Source organism: Mesitornis unicolor, unplaced genomic scaffold, assembly GCF_000695765.1.
Source record: "Mesitornis unicolor isolate BGI_N332 unplaced genomic scaffold, ASM69576v1 scaffold6486, whole genome shotgun sequence".
In the NCBI taxonomy this organism is placed as follows: Eukaryota; Metazoa; Chordata; class Aves; order Mesitornithiformes; family Mesitornithidae; genus Mesitornis; species Mesitornis unicolor.
The window spans coordinates 27,920-52,409 of record NW_010188789.1 but is presented as its reverse complement, the minus strand read 5'-3'; the positions used below and the strand labels follow the sequence as shown (position 1 = coordinate 52,409).

At 37.7% G+C, this 24,490-nt stretch overlaps 1 protein-coding gene across 1 annotated transcript in view; it reads left to right on the top strand.

Moving 5' to 3' along the window:
• Positions 1 to 295: 295 nt before the first annotated feature.
• The window catches only part of LOC104541711 (bifunctional heparan sulfate N-deacetylase/N-sulfotransferase 3), a 44,989-nt gene continuing 20,794 nt past the window's right edge, over positions 296 to 24,490 (top strand). Inside the window, exons 1-5 of the mRNA XM_010185831.1 lie at positions 296 to 304; positions 3,560 to 3,647; positions 7,326 to 7,480; positions 10,999 to 11,184; positions 13,293 to 13,421. Of these exons, the coding sequence (XP_010184133.1) occupies positions 296 to 304; positions 3,560 to 3,647; positions 7,326 to 7,480; positions 10,999 to 11,184; positions 13,293 to 13,421 (567 nt within the window). The remainder of the gene's footprint in view (positions 305 to 3,559; positions 3,648 to 7,325; positions 7,481 to 10,998; positions 11,185 to 13,292; positions 13,422 to 24,490) is intronic.

Genomic DNA, 24,490 nt, shown 5'->3' with positions numbered 1-24,490 from the left:
CAGCTTACCTTCAGCATATGAAATAGCATTTAGAAATGAAATTTCAGGCTTTTCCTCCCCCTACTTCTCTCTTTCTGTCTCTCTGATAGAAACTCACAGTAATAGGCCCTGCCATCTGCTACTATATATTTTTCATGAGTTTTAACATTTTGTTTTTAGAACCTGAGAGATAAGTAAAATGTCAAGTCACCCAGAAAATAATCACAGGCATGACAACTCAAATGTTGTCTCAACTTGTCTGTACAAAAAGTGGTTCACAGCAGGTCTGTGCCCTCCATCTTTGCCAAAAGAGCGGATGGAGCAGGTAGGCAGGTTGATATTAGGTGATACATTTTTCAAACACCATCGCAAGACTTTAGCAGAAGATCTCGTCTTGATTTTAATGAGAGTGACATGGCCAAAAAAACAACTGCATTGCTTTCAAAGTTCATTCTGTAGAATTAACTTCTGTAGAAGGCGGGCTTGAGCTTTCCTTTAGAGTTCCATGTTATTTGAGTGTTATTTGGAGTGTCTTCTTGTGGCTGCTGGCCAACTAAAATGAACACACCAGGCAGTTGTTAAGGTGAAAAGGTGGCTACTAGTCCAGCAAAATTAATTGCCGGTATAGAAGTAAACTCTATGATGCATTATCATAGAAATGTCATGAATTTTTTGCTACCTTTCTCCCTCCTCTCATTTGAAAGCCTGGGTTTGTGACTCTGGTAGCTGTCACGTGCCAGGGAAGTACAGCAAAGAACTCCTTCCAGGTTGTGTTTCTCTGGCGTTTCCAGCCTCTCTTAAGTTATTTTTTCTATTCTGTTTCCCCACCATGCTGAGACTAGACTGAAGCTGACAAGCTGAGAAGTTGTTAGAAAGGTGCAGGATAAGTTCTTCAGCTCAAAAACTGCTCACAGCTCTTAACTTATTTTAGAGGGAAAGAAACATGCAGCCCATTCATGCCACCTTGCTGTCAAGCTGCATTCAGGATCTCTTTCATTGAGCAATACGTGCTGTTCCCATAAGAAGTGTATAGCAATATCATTTGCCTCCTACATTTTTAACTGTGCAAAGATAAAATTATTTCATTGAATAGGTTGCCAGCACCTCAAGGATGGTTTTCATAACAAATCCTCTGCAGATTTTCTACCTTTCATTTGAATAAGAAGTCTCCTCAGTGATCTTTGCTCTCTCAGCCTGTGCAAAAGCCCTCATTACACTGTTGCAAGATTTTTCTCTTAATATTCCACTTCAGAAGTCTCAAGCTTGTTTTCAATTATCTCCATTCTGTGCTTCATTTTACTCATTCCTTTAGAAAGTACCTTGTTTGCAGAACATTTTTCAGGCTTTCCAGCGAAAGAAGATGAACTTTACCTTACTGGTACTGTTCTTTGAATCCTTCTGTACTGTTGTTGCTGGAGCTACATTGCTGAAGGAGACAGCCGGAGAGGCAAGTTACTTCCAGATCTCAGAGGACCTTAAGAAATAGGAGGCAAAAGAGTGACATTTCTTTCACAGATTTAGCTTTGTGATGAATACATATTTAATGAATATGCTTAGGCATAATGTTCTGGTCTGCTGAAATAGTGAACAAGGCAAGTACTACTGATGACTCAGAATTGAAACCACTTATGTTTTGTCAGCCATGTCATCAAAATTCAGTTTTGCAGCCCTCCAGGACAGGGACAAATGGCTGTTCCTCCTATTGCTGCAGATCAGCTCCCTCAGGCAGCAGCTTCCTTGAGCCAACTGTAGCGACAAGCTTGGTGAGCTCTCGGAGGCCTCAGATGCAGGATAGCAGAGGACTGGACAGTGGCTGTGTCCCTGCTCTGAGCAGTGCTGCAGTCTCCCAGTGGGGCTGGGTGAAAACACGCAGCTCTGGAAAGGGGGTGTTGGCAAAGGGAAGCACAGAGCAGGGACAGGTGCACCAGCTGTGGTGTGCAGCCACCTCTTACTGGGAGTGGGGAGCTCTACTGGGACTGCTGCCTTGGGCCTCTGTCAGAGATTGCAGATGGAGATCATACGTTTATTAAAATCGATGTAGGTGAGCCCTGGAAAAGACCTGAAGAAGAGCTGGTATGCCTAAAAGTTTGTCTGATAAATGGGGCATATTTTAAGGAATTGTAAATTGACTGTGCTATGCATATATATAAAGCTGGATTTGACTTCCATGCTAACATTTTGTTGTTGTTGGCACTCCAGTTAAAAAAATAATTGTAGTCAAATTACTTTAAAATGTCCAAAGAAACTATAATTAAAATTACTAGCTCGTATTTTTCAGGGCACCAAATTGTCATTGAATTTCAAGAGTGGCGAGCCTACTGGACCTTTAAACCTTTGAAAATCTCCAGCGATTTTAATCTTTTTGTGATTTTAAATACATTCCCCTTTCATAATACATTCAGAGTTACTCATTTCTGGCAAGCATATTGTTTTCTATCACTTTCTTAAAATCATTGTGCTATATTGCATGTTGACTTTGAAAACCCTTTGATGTCCTTTGATATATAAGTATTTCCCTTTCTCTCAAAGGTACTGCATGAGTGTCTGTGTCCAAGTGCGTGTGTGTGCTGCGGCTGGCTGTATTCTTCTGATGTGCTGCGTACAGTGTCACAAATCTTGGAACAGTCCAATGTGTTCGGAAAATAGCAACCATCAAGTGCTCAGTTGAAGAAGGGCTATTGGGAGCAATGTGCACTCCAGGTTTCATTTCAGAGAAGGCTTTTTGTTCTTATGCTTTGTTCTTGCTTTGCAAAATTTTTTTTTGTATCAGAAAGCTAGATTTCTTTGTGACACCTGAAGTAACGAACAATAGCAGAGTGTAAGAGTTTGGAAGATAACTCCTGAAAGTAATATGTAAATCTTGTGAGTGACAAATCAGGAAGAGGATATTGAAATCAAAGGGTGAAATTGTATCTGATGAGTAATAGCTTTCACATTTCTTCCAGCATGCTGTTTTTTTGTTTGTACTAATTCAGTGCAAGTACGTGTATGCTGACAGACAGTATGCTAACTGTCTGAGAAATTAGTTAGAATTTGGGGGAATTTAGGATTGAGTCTTTGATGTGGAATAGTTTTCATCTAGCTCCTTTCTGTCTTTCTGGATTTTCTTTCATTGGCAGTAATTTTGAAACATAACTAAAATGCTGTTTATGTACTTGACCTGATCTAGACAAACACAGTTCTAACAGACACTGTTCGCCCTAGTGAATGGAGCTCTAGTCGAGAATACAAGATCTGAATTTCATTCCCGGCTGTGTCCCAGGTTTACTGAGCAATCAGTGGAAGGTTTTTTCTCTGGCATGTGCCTTTCTTTTCCTATCTCATGATCCAGGGTGTAAAACAGTATTTAATAGTTGGTCATCTTTATGAGGAAAACAACGGAGTTTGCATGCTCTCTTTAATCTTTAAATGGTAATGAAGATAGCTATTACTTCTTTGTAATGTATAAAGAGTTGTTTTTAAATAGCAAAATCAAGTTAAAATATATATGCCTATAAAACACTTACATTGTTGTATTAAATTTTTGTGGCAGATGTATTTTACTACAGGTATGTTAATATGTGTTTTGGATTTTTTTCAGGCCCTGCTTGACACTCAGAATCTTTTGAGAGCTCAGATTACAAATTTTACTTTCAACCTGGGATTTTCAGGGAAATTTTATCATACAGGTAAGAGTGAAATAGTAAAATCACTTTCATTTTCATGGTGTTCTTTGCAGTATGAGGAAAACAGGAATGATAAAGACTCGGGGTCTGAGTAGAGAGAATAGTTTCCTTCATAATAGGATATCTAAAAAATAAAATTGTTCTTTTTTCCAAGTTGTTTTGGGGTGTACATTTGTGTGATTTACTGATTCAAATTTTTCTCCTGAAGATACCACACTGAATTAACCTTTTGTTTGAGCTGTAGTCTCTCTGGAAATAATCATGGTAGGTAGAATCTGTAAACACCTTTTTGCAGCAACATTTATGGTGTTTGTTTTTTTTAAAGAAAAGAAGAAAAAGAAGAAAAAGAAAAAGAGGAGGTCTCATTCTTTGCATAATAGTCCAGTAAGCAGAGCAGTGATGTGGAAGTAGGAGGTAGGCTGGAGTTTCTAAGAGAGAGACTAGGCCCTTCAGAAAAGTGTCCTGTCAGACTATTAAGTTTCCTGAGAAAGAGGAATGTTCCTCCTCCTCCTGCAAGCCAGGATGTGCAGAAATGGCAGTGTCACAGGGTCAGGAGGAGAACTTGTAAGAGAGAAGTCCCTGCTTGGGATGACAACTTTCTGTAGGGGTTGGGCTTTTTTTGCATATGTGTCACTGGGTAACAGCAGAATCGATCCTGAGGGTGGAATAGGATAACAGCAGAATAAATCCTGAGGGTGGAATAAGCACATCTCTTACTGTTTCTCTATCATTTCATTCAAAAAGTGGGATACAAAATTTGAGCTAGCTCAGATACTTGCTGCAGAACCTGTTCCAGGAAATGGAGAGAGGGAAACACATAAAATAGGTGAAATGGATTTTTCTCTGCATCTGTTTCCTGAGTGCACAGGGATTTTAGGTGATAATTTTAGGTGGGCTGAAACTTCTCAGGATAAAGCACTTGTAGTTCCAGTAAGCTGTGGTGCCTGCATTAGGTGCTAGAGTGGAACAGATTGAATTCTCCCTCTTCTTTTCTTAAAATTCAGTTCCTTTCAACCTGTTGTTGAGTGGTAAATTCCACTGATCAAATGAAATTTCCTGTTGACTTCACTGAGATATCTGTTGAGCTATCACAGTTTATCCTTTAGGATATGATAGTTTAATCTCTACTGTAGAGATATTATAGCAATATGTATTACCCATTATAATAATTTTATACTTAAACCACTGTAGAAATAGGGAGAAATAAAAGATAAGGTATTAAATAGCATGTGATACAAAAGGAAGAAGGTGCTCTCTGCTGCCAGAGAGAAAGGAAAAAGACATTCATACAAAATAGGACAACAACACTGCCTGGAAGAGAGAGACAAAAGACAACACAAAATAATGTCATAGTTGAAGGATATTAATATGAAAAGAGGGAAGTGACATATTAACTGAGACCAAAACCAGATTTATTCAAAACCAAATAAAGATATACAGAGATTGGATATGCCTGACTGCTATACATGTTACATAGCAGAGGGTTGAGCATACCTCTTCTTGTGCTCAATTGTGCTCATTGGTCAGTATTACTTGTCATATTAAGAAGATGAGGCAGGGAAAGAAGTCTGTTTAGAGATTAACAGGTGGAGAGGAAAGCAACTGGGGCTGTACAGTATCTCCACAGGTCTCCCTTGGGCTCAGAAGACCTCAGCTAGACTTGGTGAACATCCAGGTTTTGACCCTGCAGTCCAGGTGTCACCTGCACAGTTCAGAGAGGCTCAAGATGCCTTAACATCTTCACATGCAGCACATTGCTTGCTCCATCCATTCCCATCCCTTCCTCCCTCTTTGTCTTGCCTAGAATGGCCCAGCAGGACAGTCCTGGCTGCCAGTTTATCACCAGTGTCTCAGCAGGCAGAGGTACTTTCCAGACCATTTTTTTTGCCTCAGTTGACAGATGCTTTGGAGGCAACATGCACATGGGTTTCCTGCTTTTGGTTGAGTGGGATTTGGCAAACGTATTGCATGTTTGTAGTACAAACTGATGCAGTTACTGGCCCATTGGCTGCTGTGGTTTTCTTCCTTTTTTGATATGGTTTCTTCTTCCTGATCTGGCTATTGTATGATCTTTAGGTATTGTTGTCACTTTCTTTGACAGTGTGTGAACATCACACAGGGCCCCGTAGACTCACATGGAGTCCTAAAATTTAATGAACCTGCAAATATTACTACATATCTCTACCCACATTTTTCATTCACTGCTTTAGTTCCCTCAGAGGTAATGAGGAACAAATTAACAACAGTGAAGGTATGTCAGACAAGGTTTGTTGAAGGAAAGAGGAGGAAAGCAAAAGACATATAAAGTTAGTGAGAGTACGGCCATATGGATGCAGAAAGCATTGGAGCTGAATGTTTGGCTAGAAGACTTTTAAAAAAGAGAACAGATGTTGCAAAGTGCTAAGAGAGAGAGGATTTGTGAAGTTGTGTTGATTGTTGGAAGGAGCAGAAAGAATCAGATAAGCAGGAAATGGGCACCTGTGAAAATGCGTTATGCTGTAGGTTGTCAAATTTCAGCTCGCACAATCTTTGTGAGGCAGCCTGTTAAGGGGTTATTTAACTTTGTCTGGCTTTGACAGGACTACGCTGTCACTAGGACTAGGATAAACATCTGGGCTTGGGGGTCTGTGGGGTGTCCTGATCTGCCAGCTAATTAGGCCCTAACACTTCCCATCACTGGGGTGCTGTCAGATACTGAGGCTCAATCTCTGCAGGTAGGTTTTACAGAGCTGAGGCACAGGCCCGAGCACCAGGCAGGTTGTCATTGCCATCAAACCGCGCAAATGGCCTCTGGAGTGCTCAGGGTCCTGGCCAGCCCCCACCCTCCACACGGTGCCATCTGGACCCAGGGGACTCCCCAGTGGGTAGCTGGGGTGCAGCTGCCTCTCCTGCAGGCTGGGAGGATTTAGAGCCTGGAAGCAGCCAGCCATCTCAGGGTCAGAGGACAGGCCCTGCCAGTGGCTTATTTACTGCTGCAGCTGTAGCAGGAGAGGTGTGGGAGAGCAGCGGAGCCATACACTGCTGCCCCAGCAACTCCTCTTCATCTGCATCATTAGGAAGAGGCAGGAGAGCATCTGAAAAGACAGACCTGGGGCCCAAGAAATAGCTCAGTGAGCTCCAGCACCACTTTTAAGTATCTTCAAAGATGCAAATTTCTGGGAACTCCTGAATAGGCCACAATCAGAAAGATAAGAATTAGCGGGGTAGCGATAATAGTTGTATTGTGCAAAATATTTTGAAAAGACTGCTGGAAAAAATACTGCAATTTATCATAGATAACAAAAGCAAAAGAAGTTTGATTGAAAAGTGAATTTAATTTGGATAGGGAATACTAAAAGGGATACGTCAACATTTACATTTATACTCTTTACTGAACAGTCTTGTATACAATTTCTCTGTCCCTTAGCTACTAATGTTACTGATACAGCACATTCACGTGAGAACAGTGTTGTGCCATGCATTCAAGATGCTGTGAAAATGAGGCACTCAGTCTTTTGCTTGGCTGTAAATACTTCAGGAAAAGGAATTTGTACTTGGAAACATTTAAAATCCCCAGTGCTTTAAATGGTCACATTTTATTGCAGTAATTTCTTTCTTATACTTTCAAACATTTGTAAGACTATAATAAAAGCGGAGGAGACTTTACTTCAGGGATTTTTTTAAATTATTTTTTTTTTGCAGGCACTGAGGAGGAAGATGAAGGTGATGACCTGCTGTTGAGATCTGTGGATGAGTTTTGGTGGTTTCCCCATATGTGGAGTCACATGCAGCCTCACCTTTTCCACAATGAGTCGTCACTGGTGGAGCAGATGATCCTCAACAAAAAATTTGCCTTAGTGAGTTATATTTTTTTGCATTTTATATTGAATGTAGATATTCAGAAACCATTATTCGTATTTTGTTGGAAAATCAGTCTTTGTAGAATTTGTTTTAATCTCAATGAATTGAAAAAAAAAAGTTTTCAGAAAGTATTTTTTCCACTCTGTTTTGTGCTATGAAAATTCTGTTTCTCTACAGTTTGGATTTTCTTCTTTATTAAAGTTTGATTTGTTACTACTTTAATAAAAATTTTGAATGAAAAATTCTTTCAAAATTAAGAAATAATATATTCCTATCTTGGAAAGTCAATACAGACAAAAAATCCTTCTATTTCAGTATTTTCCTAAATAAAATTTTGTCCAAATAACCCATTGTTTAGGTTAGGAAAAAAAACCAACTAAGTTTTCTGAAAGAAAAAATACTCCATCAGAACATGTCAGATGAGCTTATGGAAAGACTGCATGTTAGAATTAATGAAGTGTGCTACATTTTCAAAGATGCTTTTCTGCAGTGATACCTAATAACATCTTATGTATTCCCTTTAGATAAGCTTTATAAAAACTTGTTTTGAAAAGGATTGCCTTTACTAATTATATATTCACAGCAAGGCTCTGAAAAAAAAATGTTTCTGTGAGGATATAAGAAAAAATAGATTAAGAAGACCTCCAGATCTTTAGGTCTGAAGAACTAGAAAAACACTTACTTTTTCTCTACAGTTGAGTTCATACAATAAAACCAAACCAAACTGCCATACATGGTACTTATTATTTATCTGAAGAAATGGTCCAATGTGGAGACATAAAGAAGTGTTGTATCAGAAGATTTCAGCAAATGTAACTTGTTCGCTGAAGTACGTCTGTTCTTCAAACAGTGTGATTTACTCTCTTTTCAAAATACACTGGTTGCTCTTTAGCTGACTGTTCCTTGAAAGAATAGGGGGATTTGAAGTATCAGAACAAAAAAGAGTATACTTACGGTAGCGACAGTGAGTGTAGGAGGGAGGTATAGACCTAGAATATCAAGCAATTAAAATTTGTATTTGAAAACTTTGCTTTTAAGTAAGGTGTATGCTTTTATTTCTGCCAAAGATTTTATCAAGTTTACTGTAAACTGCAGTAGTGAGTACAGGCCAACTCAATTTTACTGTTTCCTTTAAAGAAAACATTTTAGTGAGAGTTAAAACCATGAACATTTAAAGTTCCTGTGTCCAAACTTCCATTTTTCCCATAATTCTGTGTACTGCTGCAAGCTCCACTGGAAAATAAATTAGTTCTTGTAGTTGTGATGTCATGCAAAAAGACCTAAGAAACCCTGTGGGATTAGTCTACAGTATGTAATCATTGAAGTATGTTATTAGAATGATTCATATTCAGCCCTGTTTTAGGTAACTTCATCTGAATTTCTACTTTCAGTGCTTTTAATACTTACAGATACTTACATTAAACATGAAGCTACTCATTATATTCCATTTGCTTAAAGCATTTAGATTAATAACAAAGTATCCCACTTTTTTGAAAGAGGCTGAAATTGCTGATGCCTCCTGTATTACCAAACTGAATGTGTGTATTGTGTGTGGAATGCTCAACTTGGGAATTACAGTCACTAAGAAATAATGGAGACACTAATACATTGAAGATTATAAGGTTATAATTACAATTAAAGATTTTAATTACATATTTATTACTGCATATTGTAAAACTTGAGGGAAAAACCCTTAAAATCCAGACACTTGTTTATAGCTGTATGAAGGAGATTAAATGAGACATTAGAGAATGCAATTTTTTACTTGTTCGGTAAAGCTTTTTCTTTCTGATGTTTATGCATGCTTAAGTGAAGTAGAAAAGATAAAAGGAAGAGGAATTTAAATATCTGTGATGGAATTAAATAGTGTAAAGCTGTGTAACTGATGGCATATCCATTCGTTATCTCCCCACGCAGTACAACCCATAGGCCAGAACTTACTCATTCCTACCTTGGCAGATTACACGTAGTGCAGCCCAGCTGTAAGCCAGCAGATGACGCACTCCCTGGGTGCAGCAGGGTCGCTGATGGGGTGGCTGGATCTTACCCAGGAGTGCTACAGCCCTACTTAAAAGAATTCCAAAAGCTACATCAGCCTCATGTTGATAAAATCCTATGCCTCAGTATGTGTGCCATAAATTGCTAAAGGGAGATGATAAATTCACCAGTATTTTAAATATTGAAAAAATAGCCCTTTAATGAAGAAAAATAGCTTTCTTCCCTTGCAGGCTTCACACCTTTAAAGTCTCATTTCTCATGTTTTTCCAGAGTAGAAGCAAATGCTGCTTTTTGTGAGTTCACTTTGTTTTGAGCTGTTAGTAAAATTGTCATATTTAAATTATAACAGATGTATCTAATATTGAATCTTGACTATTTAAGCTTTTTAAGTCCAGTACATGAGCTTTCCTGCAGTAGTCCAGTCTTCCACCAGAAAAGATGAAGAAAGATGATATTTTTAAATTCATGCACACATTTTTCTTGTACATAAGACTTAGAGCTTTTCATACTTCTTAGTAACTAGTTTATTGAAAGGAAGACACCCAAGTATCAATCAACTCTTACCTTTGCACTCAGTGTGATTAGAAAATATGGTGAAGATGGCCATGGAAATACAAACAATATAAAAAACTCTGAAACAGAATTCAAAGGTTGTGCAAAGGCAGTTTTCCTAAATCTTTGCAGCACAGCATCTTATGAACAGTATATTCTGCTAATCAGACCATCACAGAAATATCTGCTATATACTGTAACCTGAAAGAAAAGAGAAAAGGTGTCAAATTTCATATGACTATGTTGGAAACCAGAAACTGGAGAGAAAATATATTGAATGCCAGGAGAAGGTAATATCAGCAAGGTCAAGCACGTAACCAGGATAAATGGCAGAAGCCTGCAAAAATAAAGTATGTACTACAAAATAGGTTAATCTACAACATCTGTCTGTTATCTTTAGAATTTTAAAAGTGGTTGTCTTTTCTTCTTTTTTAAAATGATTAAGCTGTTTTTTTAATATGGTCTTTTGCTTCAAGTGGACTAGCAGGACAACACAGACGCTTCCTATGAAATTCTGCTAACAATCCAAGTAATTGTATAGGGACATAGAGTGGAAATCACATTTTTCTTATTGTAACTGCTAAATGCTACCTATTGTGTTAAATATGTGCCAGTAATTTTCTCTCTGATTTCTTGGTTTTTGAGCAAATTTCTTGCAAGAGCTTGAAAGAATGTAGCTTTCTGTTTAATGTATTGATTGAAGAAATCAACGCAAAATGTATCTGTATCACTTATCCTTATATACTCATACAAATATTTATTAAAAAGGTTTTTGTATTAAAATCCCGCGTTTCATCTTCACCATGCTGCCTTCCATCTCCCTTACATATCAGCATATTTTGATATCACCATTATTTGCATTTCAGACCTGTTCTTGATCTCTCGCAAACAAAGGATTTGAGAAATGCCAAAGCATCAGGTTTCCTAAATTTGTGAAAGCAGTCATTGTTCTGTTATGTTTTAGGAACACGGTATTCCCACTGATTTGGGCTATGCAGTGGCTCCACACCATTCTGGAGTCTATCCAGTGCACGTTCAACTTTATGATGCCTGGAAAAAGGTCTGGAATATCAGAGTTACCAGCACAGAAGAATACCCACATCTGAAGCCTGCAAGGTATAGACGGGGCTTCATCCACAAAAATATCATGGTGAGTTGTACAATGTACACATGTACGATGTTCATATTCCAACCACTCTACCATTTTATGAACCATTTAATTTTTAAGTGGAAAAGCACGTTATCCTGAAAGTTCACATTGTGAGAAACACATATGGCTGTGCATAAGTAGCAAGATATATTTGACAGTATCTTGTTAATTAAAATCAGTCTGTTGCTGCTGATGTTACTGCTGATAAGGGTGGCCTCCAGGCACCCCGCTGCTAGCAGTGAACAGACTGTTAACTGTTCTAGTCCTGCTGTTAATCGGGGTTCAGAGATCTCAAGGAAAAAGTCAACTTTTCATCTTTTAACAGAATATTATGGGTTGGAGTTTTAGCAAGTTTTAAATTTACAAAGTACCATTAACTGCAAAACAGTTTTGCCAGTTTATGCCCTCTGAGAATCTGAATCTTGGTGCATAAATATTTTTTTCTTCCATTTGAACAGTGCATAGTTGCACTCGTTTTGCTTCTTGCCAACCAGAAACATGAACTTTGCTTTGCACTGTGGCTTAACCACACAGCCACGCTCTGTACCCAGGCATCAGTCTGGATGCAGGGCAGACACTCGGAAGAAGCTCAAAGAGAAGGAAGACACACACCCACCCCCCAGACTCCGCTCCAGGCTATGAAACTGCTCTGTTGAGGCAGCCACAAGTCAATTCACAGAGTTTTTCTGTATTCCATAATTCACAGCCTTGTTCGCTGACAGCAGTATTTGGCAAAAGGGGTTATACACAACTTACGTGGAAGGCGTTAAGCTAATACTGTCTGGTCACTGGGGTGTGGGCTATTTCTGATTCACATATTGTCATTATTATCTGAAAAGTGTTTCTAAACAACTTTCTAAAATGCTATTATACATTCCTGAGTAACTTGCTTCTGGAGCCCATAGGAGAGCGGTGAATGGGAAAGCTCCTAGTGTGTGTAGTGTGTTATATCTTTGGCTGCCCTAAGCAGTTTTGGAGGATCTTGCCTTAGCACAACACTGCCACTTAGCTTATAGCCTAATTCTGGTATTGTTATTGAGTTGCCATTGGTACTACTTTTCTAAGCACAAATATTATTATTTTAAAGTTTTGATCTGTTTTTGGATGAAGCAAACTAAAATTATCTACAGACATCCAGGAAAAAAAATTGGCACTATGCAGATTTGAGCTGATCTGTTCTCCTCAAAGCAATGGGTGCGTGTAATATAATGGGTTTGTGGATATGCTGAGGGGCATGAAGCATTTGAGGAAGATTGATTGACTCTCAGAGTCTCCAAAAGTCTCCTTCATAAATTTTTGTAAAAACATATTTTTTGAAGACGCATAATGAGATTTAACATGAGGACACTGGAGCAAAAATTTTATTTCTGAGAACAGTCATATAAAACCACCTGTTTTGGGAATCTCAAGCTTTCAGTTCTCCAGGGCAAATGCATTAATATTTCACATCTGCAGGCTTATAGCAATGAATTCGTGCAGTAATAAAATAATTGTTTAAGATTTGCCAGAACATTTCCTATCCAGTACATCTTCATTCCTTGCCTCTGTGAAGCATTGTTCTCATATTTCATCAGTAAAATCCAAAGTTTTTAAAAATGTATATTCAAGTTTATAGTAAGACACAAACTCCATACATTTTTCTGGCAATTTATCATCTGTGGTCACAGTATTCTGTACATTACAAAAAAGATGTTGAGAAATGAAACTACAAGAAATAAGAGCATCTACAAAGCCACAGTCTACATCAAGTAAGGGATTAGTATGTTTAAAAAGTTTAAGCTATTAAATAATAAATGTTCTAAATTGGACTAAAATGTTTGAGAATAATCCCAGTTTAAGAATTACACATCAACATCAATACTCGGCTGTTGATTTTCCATTAAAAATAGACATAATTTAAATACTGTCCAGTGAATTATTTTTTGAAGTTGATAGGTTTTTCCAGTAGAACTTCAGAATATTTTCTTACTGCATTTATTAGTTCTTCCTATTCAGAAGACTTGTTATTTGCATGTTTTTTTAAATACATGCTTTTGTTTATGCTACATAAAATGTACAAACATTTTTGTTTTGTGAATTTCTCTTGAAATTTTTTTTAATCAATTCAGGTGCTTCCTAGGCAAACTTGTGGCTTATTCACACACACCATTTTCTATAAGGAGTATCCTGGAGGCCCAAAGGAACTAGACAAAAGTATCCAAGGAGGAGAGTTGTTCTTCACGGTGGTTCTCAATCCAGTAAGTACAACATAAATTTTAAATGTTTTTTAAAAATATTTAGAGGAGAAGTTACTAAATACTTCAGGGCTAATCAGCTGGATCTCCCAAATAGTAATGATTAGTCACAGTGAGCTCTTCTGCTTTTTCAATTAACTAATTTAACGTCTAATATATGCATGTTCTGTTAGTTGTACAAAAATAATCTTTACTTTTTTTGACAACTGTTTTGTTAGTAATGCAGTAGTAGCAAATTTACTTGTTCTTTAATTTTGCATGAAATAGGAATCTTGAGTTTTAATTTTTAAAATATTATAAGCATTAAGAACTGGTATTACTATGAGATGAATACCTCAAGTGAACTCCATTATTCTGCTCTGCGAAATTCATGTTGGGAACACTCATGGATTTGAGAAAGTTGCAAGCAAGGAGTACTTGCACTTAAATCTGTTTTGAGCATTTTCAGTTGCTGATTCATAATAGCTTTAAAGAAAAGTAAATGAACCGCATACTTAATACATCTGCTTAACCTTTCATTTATCTTTAATGGAAGGATAAACAACAAACAAGGCTATGAAACTACAGAATACTGAGAGAAAAGAACAGTATAGTACTTCGGAATGGCACAGGATTAGGTCAGTTGCATCAAAAATGACCTCTTAGACAAGCTTTTAGGTGAGTTTTTCATCCAAAGTTCAAATGAAACATATAAATAAAATTTGCCTGTTTTAATCAAATGTTATCACTAGGACTCATGTTTTCAGAACACCAAAGGAAACAAAACATATTTCCCCTCAAATCCATTGAATTAATAGTCTAAATATTTTGTGCTCTTTTTTAATCTTCCATAATTTAATGGAAATCAAAAGGAAAAAAGCTTCTGTCACCTACTTCAGCAATTTATATGCAGATCTATTTTTCAAGCCTCAGATTCTTTCAGGCTATAGTTTTAGTTCCGTGAGAGCAGTTAGTGTGTTTTTATCTCCTTTTTCACATTCACATACCATAACTAGGAAATAAAAAGTTCACTTCCTGAGCACACGTGTGATCTTCCTGCTAGAGGATGGCAGTAGTCCCAGTCCTGACTTTGATCTGTATCATGTCAGGCACTGCATGTTAACAGAGATGAGACATGGAAAATTTATTGATTGATGGATATTGGTACCATAGCAATGCTCTGGCAATATGTGGATTTTGACTAAAAGTTACTAGCTTAACAAATGAGACTTGGAGAAAGACATACAGCAACAGCCTTTTGAGTTAGGACAAACTGTATTCCATATTGAAACACAGCCACAATTTAGCCAAAAACCATTTTACCATCTTATAACAGTAGGAAAACAGCAAAACTTAATGTGGTTGCTTGAGGCATAAGCCTCATATTAAAAGAATGAAGAATGGAGGGGAAGATAAAATAAGCAGTGAAACATTCATGATTATCGTTATTAATATTATAAGTTTGATCATGGCTGCCTAACACCTTTGAATGTGGGTACAGTAATGTCTCTTTTTATATTCCTATGAGAACTTCCATTTATGCATTGCAACATCAACGGTATAGAATCATAGAATCGTTAAGGTTGGAAGAGACCCCTAAGATCATCAAGTCCAACCATCAACCTAACACCACCATGCCCTGAAGTGCCACATCCACACTCTTCTTGAACATCTCCAGGGATGGTGACTCCACCACTCTTCTGGCCAGCCTGTTCCACTGCTTGACCATTCTTTCAGTAAAGAAATTTTTCCTAATATCCAATCTAAACCTCCCCTGGTGCAATTTGAGGCCATTTCTTCTTGTCCACTAGTTACATAGGAGAAAAGACTGACGCCCACCTCTCTACAGCCTCCTTTCAGGTAGCTGTGGAGAGTGATAGTTTCCCCTCAGTCTCTTCTTCTCCAAACTAAACAATCCCAACTCCCTCAGCCACTCCTTATAAGGCTCGTGCTTCAGACCGTTCACCAGCTTCGTTGCTCTTCTCTGGACATGGTCCAGTGCCTCAATGTCCTTCTTGTAGTGAGGGGCTCACAACTGAACACAATATTTGAGGTGCAGCCTCACCAGTGCTGAGTACAGGGGCACAATCACTTCCCTACTCCTGTTGGCCACACTATTTCTGATGCAGGCTAGGATGGTGTTGGCCTTCTTGGCCACCTGGCCACACTGCAGGCTCATGTTCAATCAGCTGGCAACCAGCACACCCAGGTCCTTTTCTGCCTGGCAGCTTTCCAGCCACTCCTCCTGAAGCCTGTAGTGCTGCATAAGGTTATTGTGACTGAAGAGCAGGACCCAGCACGCAGATGATGTGTGATCACCTAGTTCTAGTTCTGAAAAATACGATATCTGCAATACAATACGGGCTAAAAGAACAGAAGTTGAATGCCCTATTTTCTAAATACAACCGTAAATTAATATCAGGCCAAAATTTGTCCAAGACAAATTGATGCAATCCTTTTAAGGACTGCTTTTGGAAAAATGATGTGTCTGGTTTTAAATGCCTGCTTATAAACGGTTTCTAAAGTTGTAAGCATTACCCTGGCATGTAATCAATTTAAAGATTAGCATTTGCATCTTTGTGTTTTTTAAGTATTACATGTATTTATACCACAATTTGCACGTCAGAGTTGGGCAAAGATTAAGCATTAAAATGAAAAGTAAGTAGCTTTAGAAATTTGTCTAATTATGAAAGGGCATTTTGGATTTCATAAGCTTTCCTCTGTTTTCATTAAAATTGCTGGGATTCCTTAACATGAAACACTCAGCTTTTCAGAGGATCCAAACATTCCATTATGAGGCATTTTCACTGATGCATAGCTAGGAAGAAGAAATGTTAACTAGGAATCATTACAATGTCACCTAAATAATATACTCAACAAAGAGTACATAAATATTTTGTTTCCAAAAAATGGAAAATATAGGTGTAGATTAAACAAATCTTAACAAAAGCCTTTGTTACATTTCCTGGTTCAATTTGGATCACAGATCTTAAGTGAATATAGTTTCTGAGATACAAGCTATTAGGCTGAGGCTTTAGAAACTGAGTACCCTACACTGAAATAAGTTACCTTAAGAATAAAGCCCAAAATTTCTCTGTGGTTTGGCTGTGTAATGGTAGCTGTTCACAAGAGAAGCTCTGCTTCCTTGTAGTGTGCTAGAGCAACCACAACCTGCAGAACAAATCACAAAAAACCCCAGAACCAGATGTGCATCTGTAAGCTTTTGACATGAGAACCAGCATTATTGCCTTGTTCCCAGGGCATGGTAGTCAGAGGTCTTGCAGGTAAGAAGGGACCACACAGGAAATCCTGCTCTGCAAACAGTCTCTGCAGGTTATATTTTATATGGGAACTAAGAGTTGGTTTGCTGGAGTAGCTAATCTTGTGGTTGGAAAGCTGTATCTATTTGGTATGCATTTATATCCCCTCTCTGCTGGTTTGATTGCGATCTGACGGTGGTTGTGAAGTGATCCTGACAGCTGTCCCCATTGTGTTCATCAGGCATCCAGAATATTGAAGTGCCACCAAGCTGAAAAAGAACCTTAAGTAGTAATGTAACATACTATCTGCCTTTCCAATAATATTTTGTATGTCTATCTTCTGTGAAAGATCTTGCTGACTTCAGTGGCCCTTAGGCAATATCATACTATATCAAGATCTTGCACAAAATGTTTTGCAGAAGAGGAAAAAAAAAGGTAAAAAAGAAGCCTTCAGCAGCTCTGTATTATTAATATACTGGTTTCCCTACATTATCAGTTGGATAATTGACTTGGAAGGAGACTGTGGGACTTGCACTAATTTAGCCAGGGAATTCTGTAGCAAAGCCTCAAGGAAAGCATGGGTTGTAGAAGTCTTTAGTGATAAGTATCTTATCCAGTCAGGCAGCTCCCTGTCTTTGTTTTATTATTTCACATTGTTACTTTTTTTCCTAGTATTACTTCTTTTTCTTCTCCATTTTTATTTTTTGAGTAGCAGTGGTTCCACATAGGAGCACAAGGATGCTTTTCTTCTTGTTCCCACTGCTTAGTAAACTCTTCCTTGTAGGAGAGAACATGAATGTCAGTGGAAACAGCTGGCAACAAAGTGGTATAACCTGCTATTAAGTGGCACCAGTACTACATTAAGAGAATCACAGCGAGAGATGATCCTGTCAGTTAAAAGGAGACTGAATTTTTAAAGCATCTTTGCATTTTAACTTTCTTTTAAAATCTTTAAACAATGAACGATTAAGGGTCTGGCTCTCCTATGCTTACCTACTTACCCCAGAGTAAATAAAGCTTACTTTATTTAACATAGCATCCCTTTATAATGAAAATATTATTTCTTTATCCATTTATTTATTTGGCATTAATTTCACCAGAAACATTTCAAGATAAAACCCAAATTAACTTTTAAAATATTTAAGTCACCATATTTACATAAATGAAGAATATGAATGGACTTTAAAACATTTTAGCAAGTATTTTTCCTGATAAATTTGTTAGAATCTTAAGTGGCTCGAGTTTCATCTATCTCTGTCTGTAATTGTTGTGGTTTAACTTGACAAGGCACTAAACACCACACAGTTCACTTGCTCACCCCCTTTCTTTAGTGGGATGAGGGAAGAAATCAGGAGAGTAAAAGTAAAGAACTCGTCAGTTGAGATAAAGACTATTTAATAATTAAAATAAACCAAACTGAAATAATAATGAAATAATAATGAACTGCAGCAATAATAAAAATAATGATAATAAAGCAATCAAAGATATACCCGGCTCACAAACAACAGGCGCTGGCTGTATGCCAGTGAAAATGCAATGGGGGAGAAGTAAGCCTCGGGAACTGATACAGGCTGCCATCACGAAGGAGAATGAAAGGGAAGAGAAGGGATCAAAGGAAGGGTTGAAGGAAGGAAGGGGTCATCCCTTGCAAACTCCCCAGTTTATGAGTGTGACATTTATTGAATAGAATACATCTTTATTGGTAAGCTTGAATCACATCTGGATCATCTGTCCTGGGTCAGCTGTCCCAGAGAATCCTGGGCTTTCGCTTCCTCTTGTGCAGAGAGAAGGGGGGAAAAACAGAAAAATAAAAAAAACACAAAAACAAAAGAAACTATGATATCATGTTAAGGTAGAGACTGAAAAACAAAATCTTGAAAAATGTCAACATCTGCTAGTGATAACCAAGACAAAAAATCTTAGCAGATACTGTAAGGAAAAGTAAGTCTATCCTAGCTAAAGCTATGATATCAGCTTGTGTTCATTAAAGCAAATACTGCAGTTTTCTCAGAAATCCAGCTCTGCTGAAACATTAAAAGAGAATTGTACAATTCAATCCCAGTAAAACCAGGACAGCAATATTCAGTGAAGTTTTTGGATTAATAAAACAAATTTCTGTTAAACACATCTTAGAATGAAATTGTACCAGTCTCCTAAATATGTCTTGGAAATTATTAATGAAGTGAGCAATTAGATTTTTTGCTATATATAATGGTGAGGTAGGTACAGACATGGCCATCAACTGTGTCATTTCTTGTCAGGTTTGCTAATAAATCTCTATCAGTACTTCTGAACCTCTCTGAAAACAATTAGACCTAAGAACCAAGCAAAACTAAACACGGCTGAACTGAACTTGCCTTTACAAAAACTGTTTTAATATTTCTTTGTCTGCCACTGTATATTTTCCTCATCTGCAACTAGGATCATACATACATACATACATACATATTGATTCTTTATGAAAATATGTCTATTAGTATAGTTAGTTGCCTGTGCCATAGCTGCTATTCCTGTAGGTAGTTAATGTGAAACATGTACAAAAAAATAATCCAAGTAAGGACTGAGACCAGAACACCAAGAGCACTGATAAATAAGGTTTCAGAGACCTGAGTTACAAATGAGCTTCTTTTAGTTTGCACATGTGTTGCAATGGATTTAAGTATCAAAATTTGATTAACTGAAAACGTGTTTTTTTAAAGTAGCTAAGGCTAACTATAGCAAAATTATGTTTGATATATAACATTACCGTTAAGTCATTAACAGGAACATAGTAAATCTGACTAATGTCTTGGTGAGTAGCTATATATGCTGTGATAATACATAAACATAAAGGCTATACACCCTTCATCTTTCCAAAATTGTGACTGGAACAGGATTCTGCTAAGGGCAGCACTGCATATTGCAGCATTTTCTCTGACAATGTATGTGTTCTCCCATGAGAGCAGCTATTGTCAAATGAACACCTTACATTCACTCACCTGTCTCACAGGGCTGATGGAGGCTACAAGGTAAGAGGCAAACATGTTGAACAGCTCTTGTTCTCCTTGAGGCTGCATGGCCAGCAACCTAAATTGATGCAGATGGTGCGTTGGCTTACTCTGTGTTAGACAGACAACAGGAATATGACTTCACTCTTCTATGAATTAACTTGCTTATAGTTAAGCCAATTTTAAAAGGCGTTATTGCATCAGCATGTTATATCCCAGTAACAGAAGAGAAAGGTTCCTATTTGTGAGTTTGTATATATCTGTGGAACATACATGAGTTTAATGTGGATTTGTGCGTTTTGCACAGTGAAGTCAGTCGGATTTTCCCCATTTCCTTCCCATTGTCATTCCTGTTAGTGGGATAATACATAGGTATATCTATGTTCCTTAATTGTTACGGTATTGACACAACATAGAGTGGAAAATAATGCAGTGTTTTATAATGAAGTTGTGGAAACCCATGGCACAAGTTCATCCAGAACACTCTGCAGACTCAGTCTTACAGGCTAAACTGGAAGCAGTTGACTGAAGAGGACCATGAAGAACTGAGAAAAACTCAGAAGATAAATTAAAATTATCAAGAATTATCACAGTTGAAAAGAGTTCAAAAGCAGAAGCAACTATGAAATTGCATGGTGAACCTAGCAACGAACGCCTATTTTTTGTCTCGAAACAGAAAACCAGAGAACAGCCAGTTAAATGAGTAGGAGAATTTTAATGAGAATTGTATCAGGGTGTCCAAGGTAGTGTTTTTGACGTCAAGAACTTATCAAGATTTGAAATACAGAATTAAATTTTATTGGGTATTCATACCTGTAGTAGTTGGTAAGACAGGGATTCCATATAATCTTCCATGTTTTATGTAACCCTTAAAAGCAAGGAAGACATTCATAGAGGATTGTTTTTCACGCATCTCCCAGCTGTAAAATATCCTGCACTTTCACATACATATCTGATACCACCTGCTTCTGCAGACATCATGCTGCACTATATAAAGAGGCCAAATGCAGGACAGGCCTACTAGTTTTATTATTTTCTTTTCAATATGGAAAAGCTTATTGTTTTTCTGAGTGCAAAGTTTCATCAATAAAAGCAAAACTCATGAAACAGACCAACAATACTAAATGTGGTATCTCTCATCTGCTGTCTACCAGTTTGTTAAATTTTATTTTTTGAGATTTTTCCAATTTGTTCATCTATTTGGTTTAGTCTTCAAATGATGACGTGGAAGGTGTATTTCGATTCTAAAATCCAAGTAATCTAGTAAACCTAGACTGTGACTTTGAGAGTCATGGTCTAAAACAATATCGTATGCTTCTCCTTTTCTGTTAACATCAGTCAAACTTAAGGTGTCTCCATTTAACTTTGTGGAAGGCATGCATAACCCAGTCCTAAAATAATCCTTTGAACTATGGAAGATACAGACTGGGAGCTTTGCTGTCCTACAGGATGGATGTTTAAGGGAAAACAGCAGTTCATGAAAATCTTCTATAACTTTTCAGCCCCCAAGAAATACCAATGAAACAGAATACAGTAATTGCATTATACACACTTATATGCACTTCCCTTACAAAGCACTTACATACCTACAGACCTAAAGAAAAAGGAAAATGCCCTGTGGAGAGAAATTTGGTGAAAACCTTCAAGTGGTTGACAGCCCAACAATGAAACTAATGTGTAGCCAGCTGTGTGTTCTCCATATACTTACAGCAGTACTCCTCAAGAGGTGAGACTGTTAATGGTTCCGGCCCTGTGTCTGATCTTAAAATAACTGTAATCTTTATATGCCTTCAGTTCTAAGTATTATTTTCCTCTGATTTTTACCTTTCCCAATTTACAGTGATTAGAGCTGTTATTAAGCTAATTGACTTGCAGCAAGGGAGAAATTACCTCCTTTAGCACTGAAAATGAAAGGATTTATATGACCATCAGCAGAACCTACTGTATCTTAATGCGACCCTGAACAAGATGACTACTCAGGCTTTGGGACTACAGTGAAAAATAAAAAGCATTCAGGCTCAAATCTTCCCTTTCTGTCTGTCCTGCTTTGTACAACCTCATATTTAATCGTACTGAGTGTGGCAGGAAAGACAACAAACATGTTGAGAAGCACACTGATGTATAGGTACCTCCCTGAGCCCTTACGTGTGGGGCTTATTGTGAGTGTCACATGGCAGTGCCATGGGGAGCGTAGCCTGGCCTCTTCAGCGGGTTGGTTTAATTTGGCAGGCTTGCATGAGTGAGAAAGACAACAGTTTCACCTCTTCCCTGTCCTCTCCTGTCCATTTTAGGAACTCTCAGAAACTCCAACCATAGTTTGGGGAGTTCCCATGAATTGAGGTGGAGGGGCAAGTCAGTTTTGACTGGCATTTTGGTTGACTGCAAAACACAAGTATTTCTTGCCTCCCTTCCCATCTGTTCTTCAAAACCCACCCTTAAAAGCCAGAGTCTGGTATTTTGTGAGTGGAATAGACAAAAGATAAAAAATCCTAAATGAATAGGCAGCATGGAAAGGCTGAGAAACAGAGGGGATGAGCTATCTAATTAGAGGTGATTCCTTACAACAACATACTATAAATGCATTTTAATTGTGGGCAGTAAGTAAACTTCGTGCTTCTTTGAAATTCTCAAATTGAATTTATAGCAGGTCACTGCTCTTAAATCAGATTCAGCTACTTGACTTGCTGTCCTTGCAAGTGGACAGATCCATGGCAGCTGTGAAACCAGCAGGACAGCCTTGGAACAAAAAAGGGAGTTGCAAGCTGGAATCTGCATTTGATGGAATTGAACACAGCTTTTCTGGTAGCATACAGGTCTAAAAGGAATACCTTTCAACTATTAAAAATATATATTCAAACATAGACTGCAATTTAATTCCTTATTCTATCACTTTGTTAGTCTAATGGAGCAAAACCAGCTGTTACTGAATCTCTGAATACCTGAAACAAAACTCTTCTGTGTAACATGGAGACAATATCAGAACTGCAAACAGAGTGTGCACAATGCCAAATTAATTGGAATATGAGCGTTCTGAGAGTTAGACATACTCTTGTGGCCTGTAAACATTTGTTCAGTAGCTAAAATATCAGCAATATACTAAATTGGTAATGCCTCTACTTCTAGTGCCTAGCAGAGATCGCTTAATTAATTGTCAATCATAATTTAACTTCGTTTTAAAGTGTTGTGTTTAGCTTCATTGAGTTGGGAGGCCTCAATGCTGCCTTTTAATGTTGTTGCACAGATTGGGGGGTGACAGTGTCCATGACAAAAGTACCTTGATGACTGGTTTAATTGTATGAATTTATTCAAGTTGGATTGCCTTCAATAGATACATATGGTAAAAAAAAAAAGATGTGGCTAGTCCATAAGAAAACATTACCAATTTTTTCTTATACCATCTCTTGTAGTTCCAGATTTAAAATGCCAAAATAATAATAAATCTGTTTAACACCACCAGTGTCACTGCAAGTCTCAGTCCTCCCTCCTGTCCCTGATGCTTGCCAAAAAGGGTACAGCAAACCTCTGAACAGGGAGTCTTCTCTCTGCTCTTGGCTTACAGTGGGATCCTGACAGCTTAGTGCAGTGGTCTCCAAAGTGGAGTACAGGCACCTCAGGGGGTGAGCAAGATGATCCATTTGGGTGTGGGAAGTATTGGAACTTCAGCATTCGAAGTATGTAGTTTATGGATAATTACACTTACATTGGGGGTGCATGCTCAGAATTTTTTTACTGCTACGTGTTCATGATCAAAATGGTTTAGAGATCACTGGCTTAGTGGACTACTGTTCTACAGGATTTTTACCACTTTAGGGGCTTTTGTGCTTAATTTGTTTTCCTCTGCCATAGACATTGCTGCTTCTTTTCTTTCCTGCATTACTTCTGTAACTGAAACCAAATTGAAAAGTCTTTCTGATGCAATACACCATTAAGGAGGTATAAACAGAAAAGAACTATGAAGAAGAATAGTGAGGTATAAGTGCAACCTATTCATCTGCAAAATGTTTCTGTAATGTTTGAATGTGAAGAAAGGTATATTTTGCTTATCAGGACATATGGAAGGGAGTTAGAATATATGCAGGTTGCCCAGCACAAATATATCTACTCTGCTGTTTTCCATCAGAGCAGCTAGGCTTGCTCACCATAAATCATTTCTGTTCTACTGTAGAGAAGCTTCATAGTTCATCCTTCCAGACCTTCACAGGGAGCTTGGTAAGAAAAAATAGTCTTTCCCACTATTCTTGAATGGTTCCTCTTATCCCCGTCTTTCAAAAAATGCAGACCCCTTGATTCCAGGGTGAAGAAGCCAGGAATGCAACCATGGCAGAAACCAGCAACAGTAAAAGGGGCTTCTCATGCTTGGGAATGAAAGGGTAACATCATTCCTTTGGGAGACAGGTGCCTCTGCTTTTGTCAGGAAAACAACTCCTTTTATCAAGACTATAGAAGCTTAGTTAATAGTGTCCTTATTGTATAATTTTAATAGGTGCAGCATTCTAATAACGTTGATTTTGTAGTGATCAATATTTTTAAAAATATCCAGTCTGCTAAAATAACATTGCCAGAAGCTGGGTAACTTGTTGCATTTTTCTTTTCATTTTGTGTAAATTTTTTGTTAAACATCTACTGTTTTCTCTGTTCTTGATGCATAAATTAGATCATGCTGGTTCATCTCTTCCTGGTACATGTGATTTAACAGCAGCTACTCAAATCTCGGTCTCAAGTCTAATTTGTTGACCTAGAAGCTGTTACCTGTAATTGGGAAATGTTGTAGTAAGGAAATATGCAGTACAGAATGAGCATTCAACAAGAAAAAAGCTCATTTTCCTGAGTGCTTGTCTTCATTTCC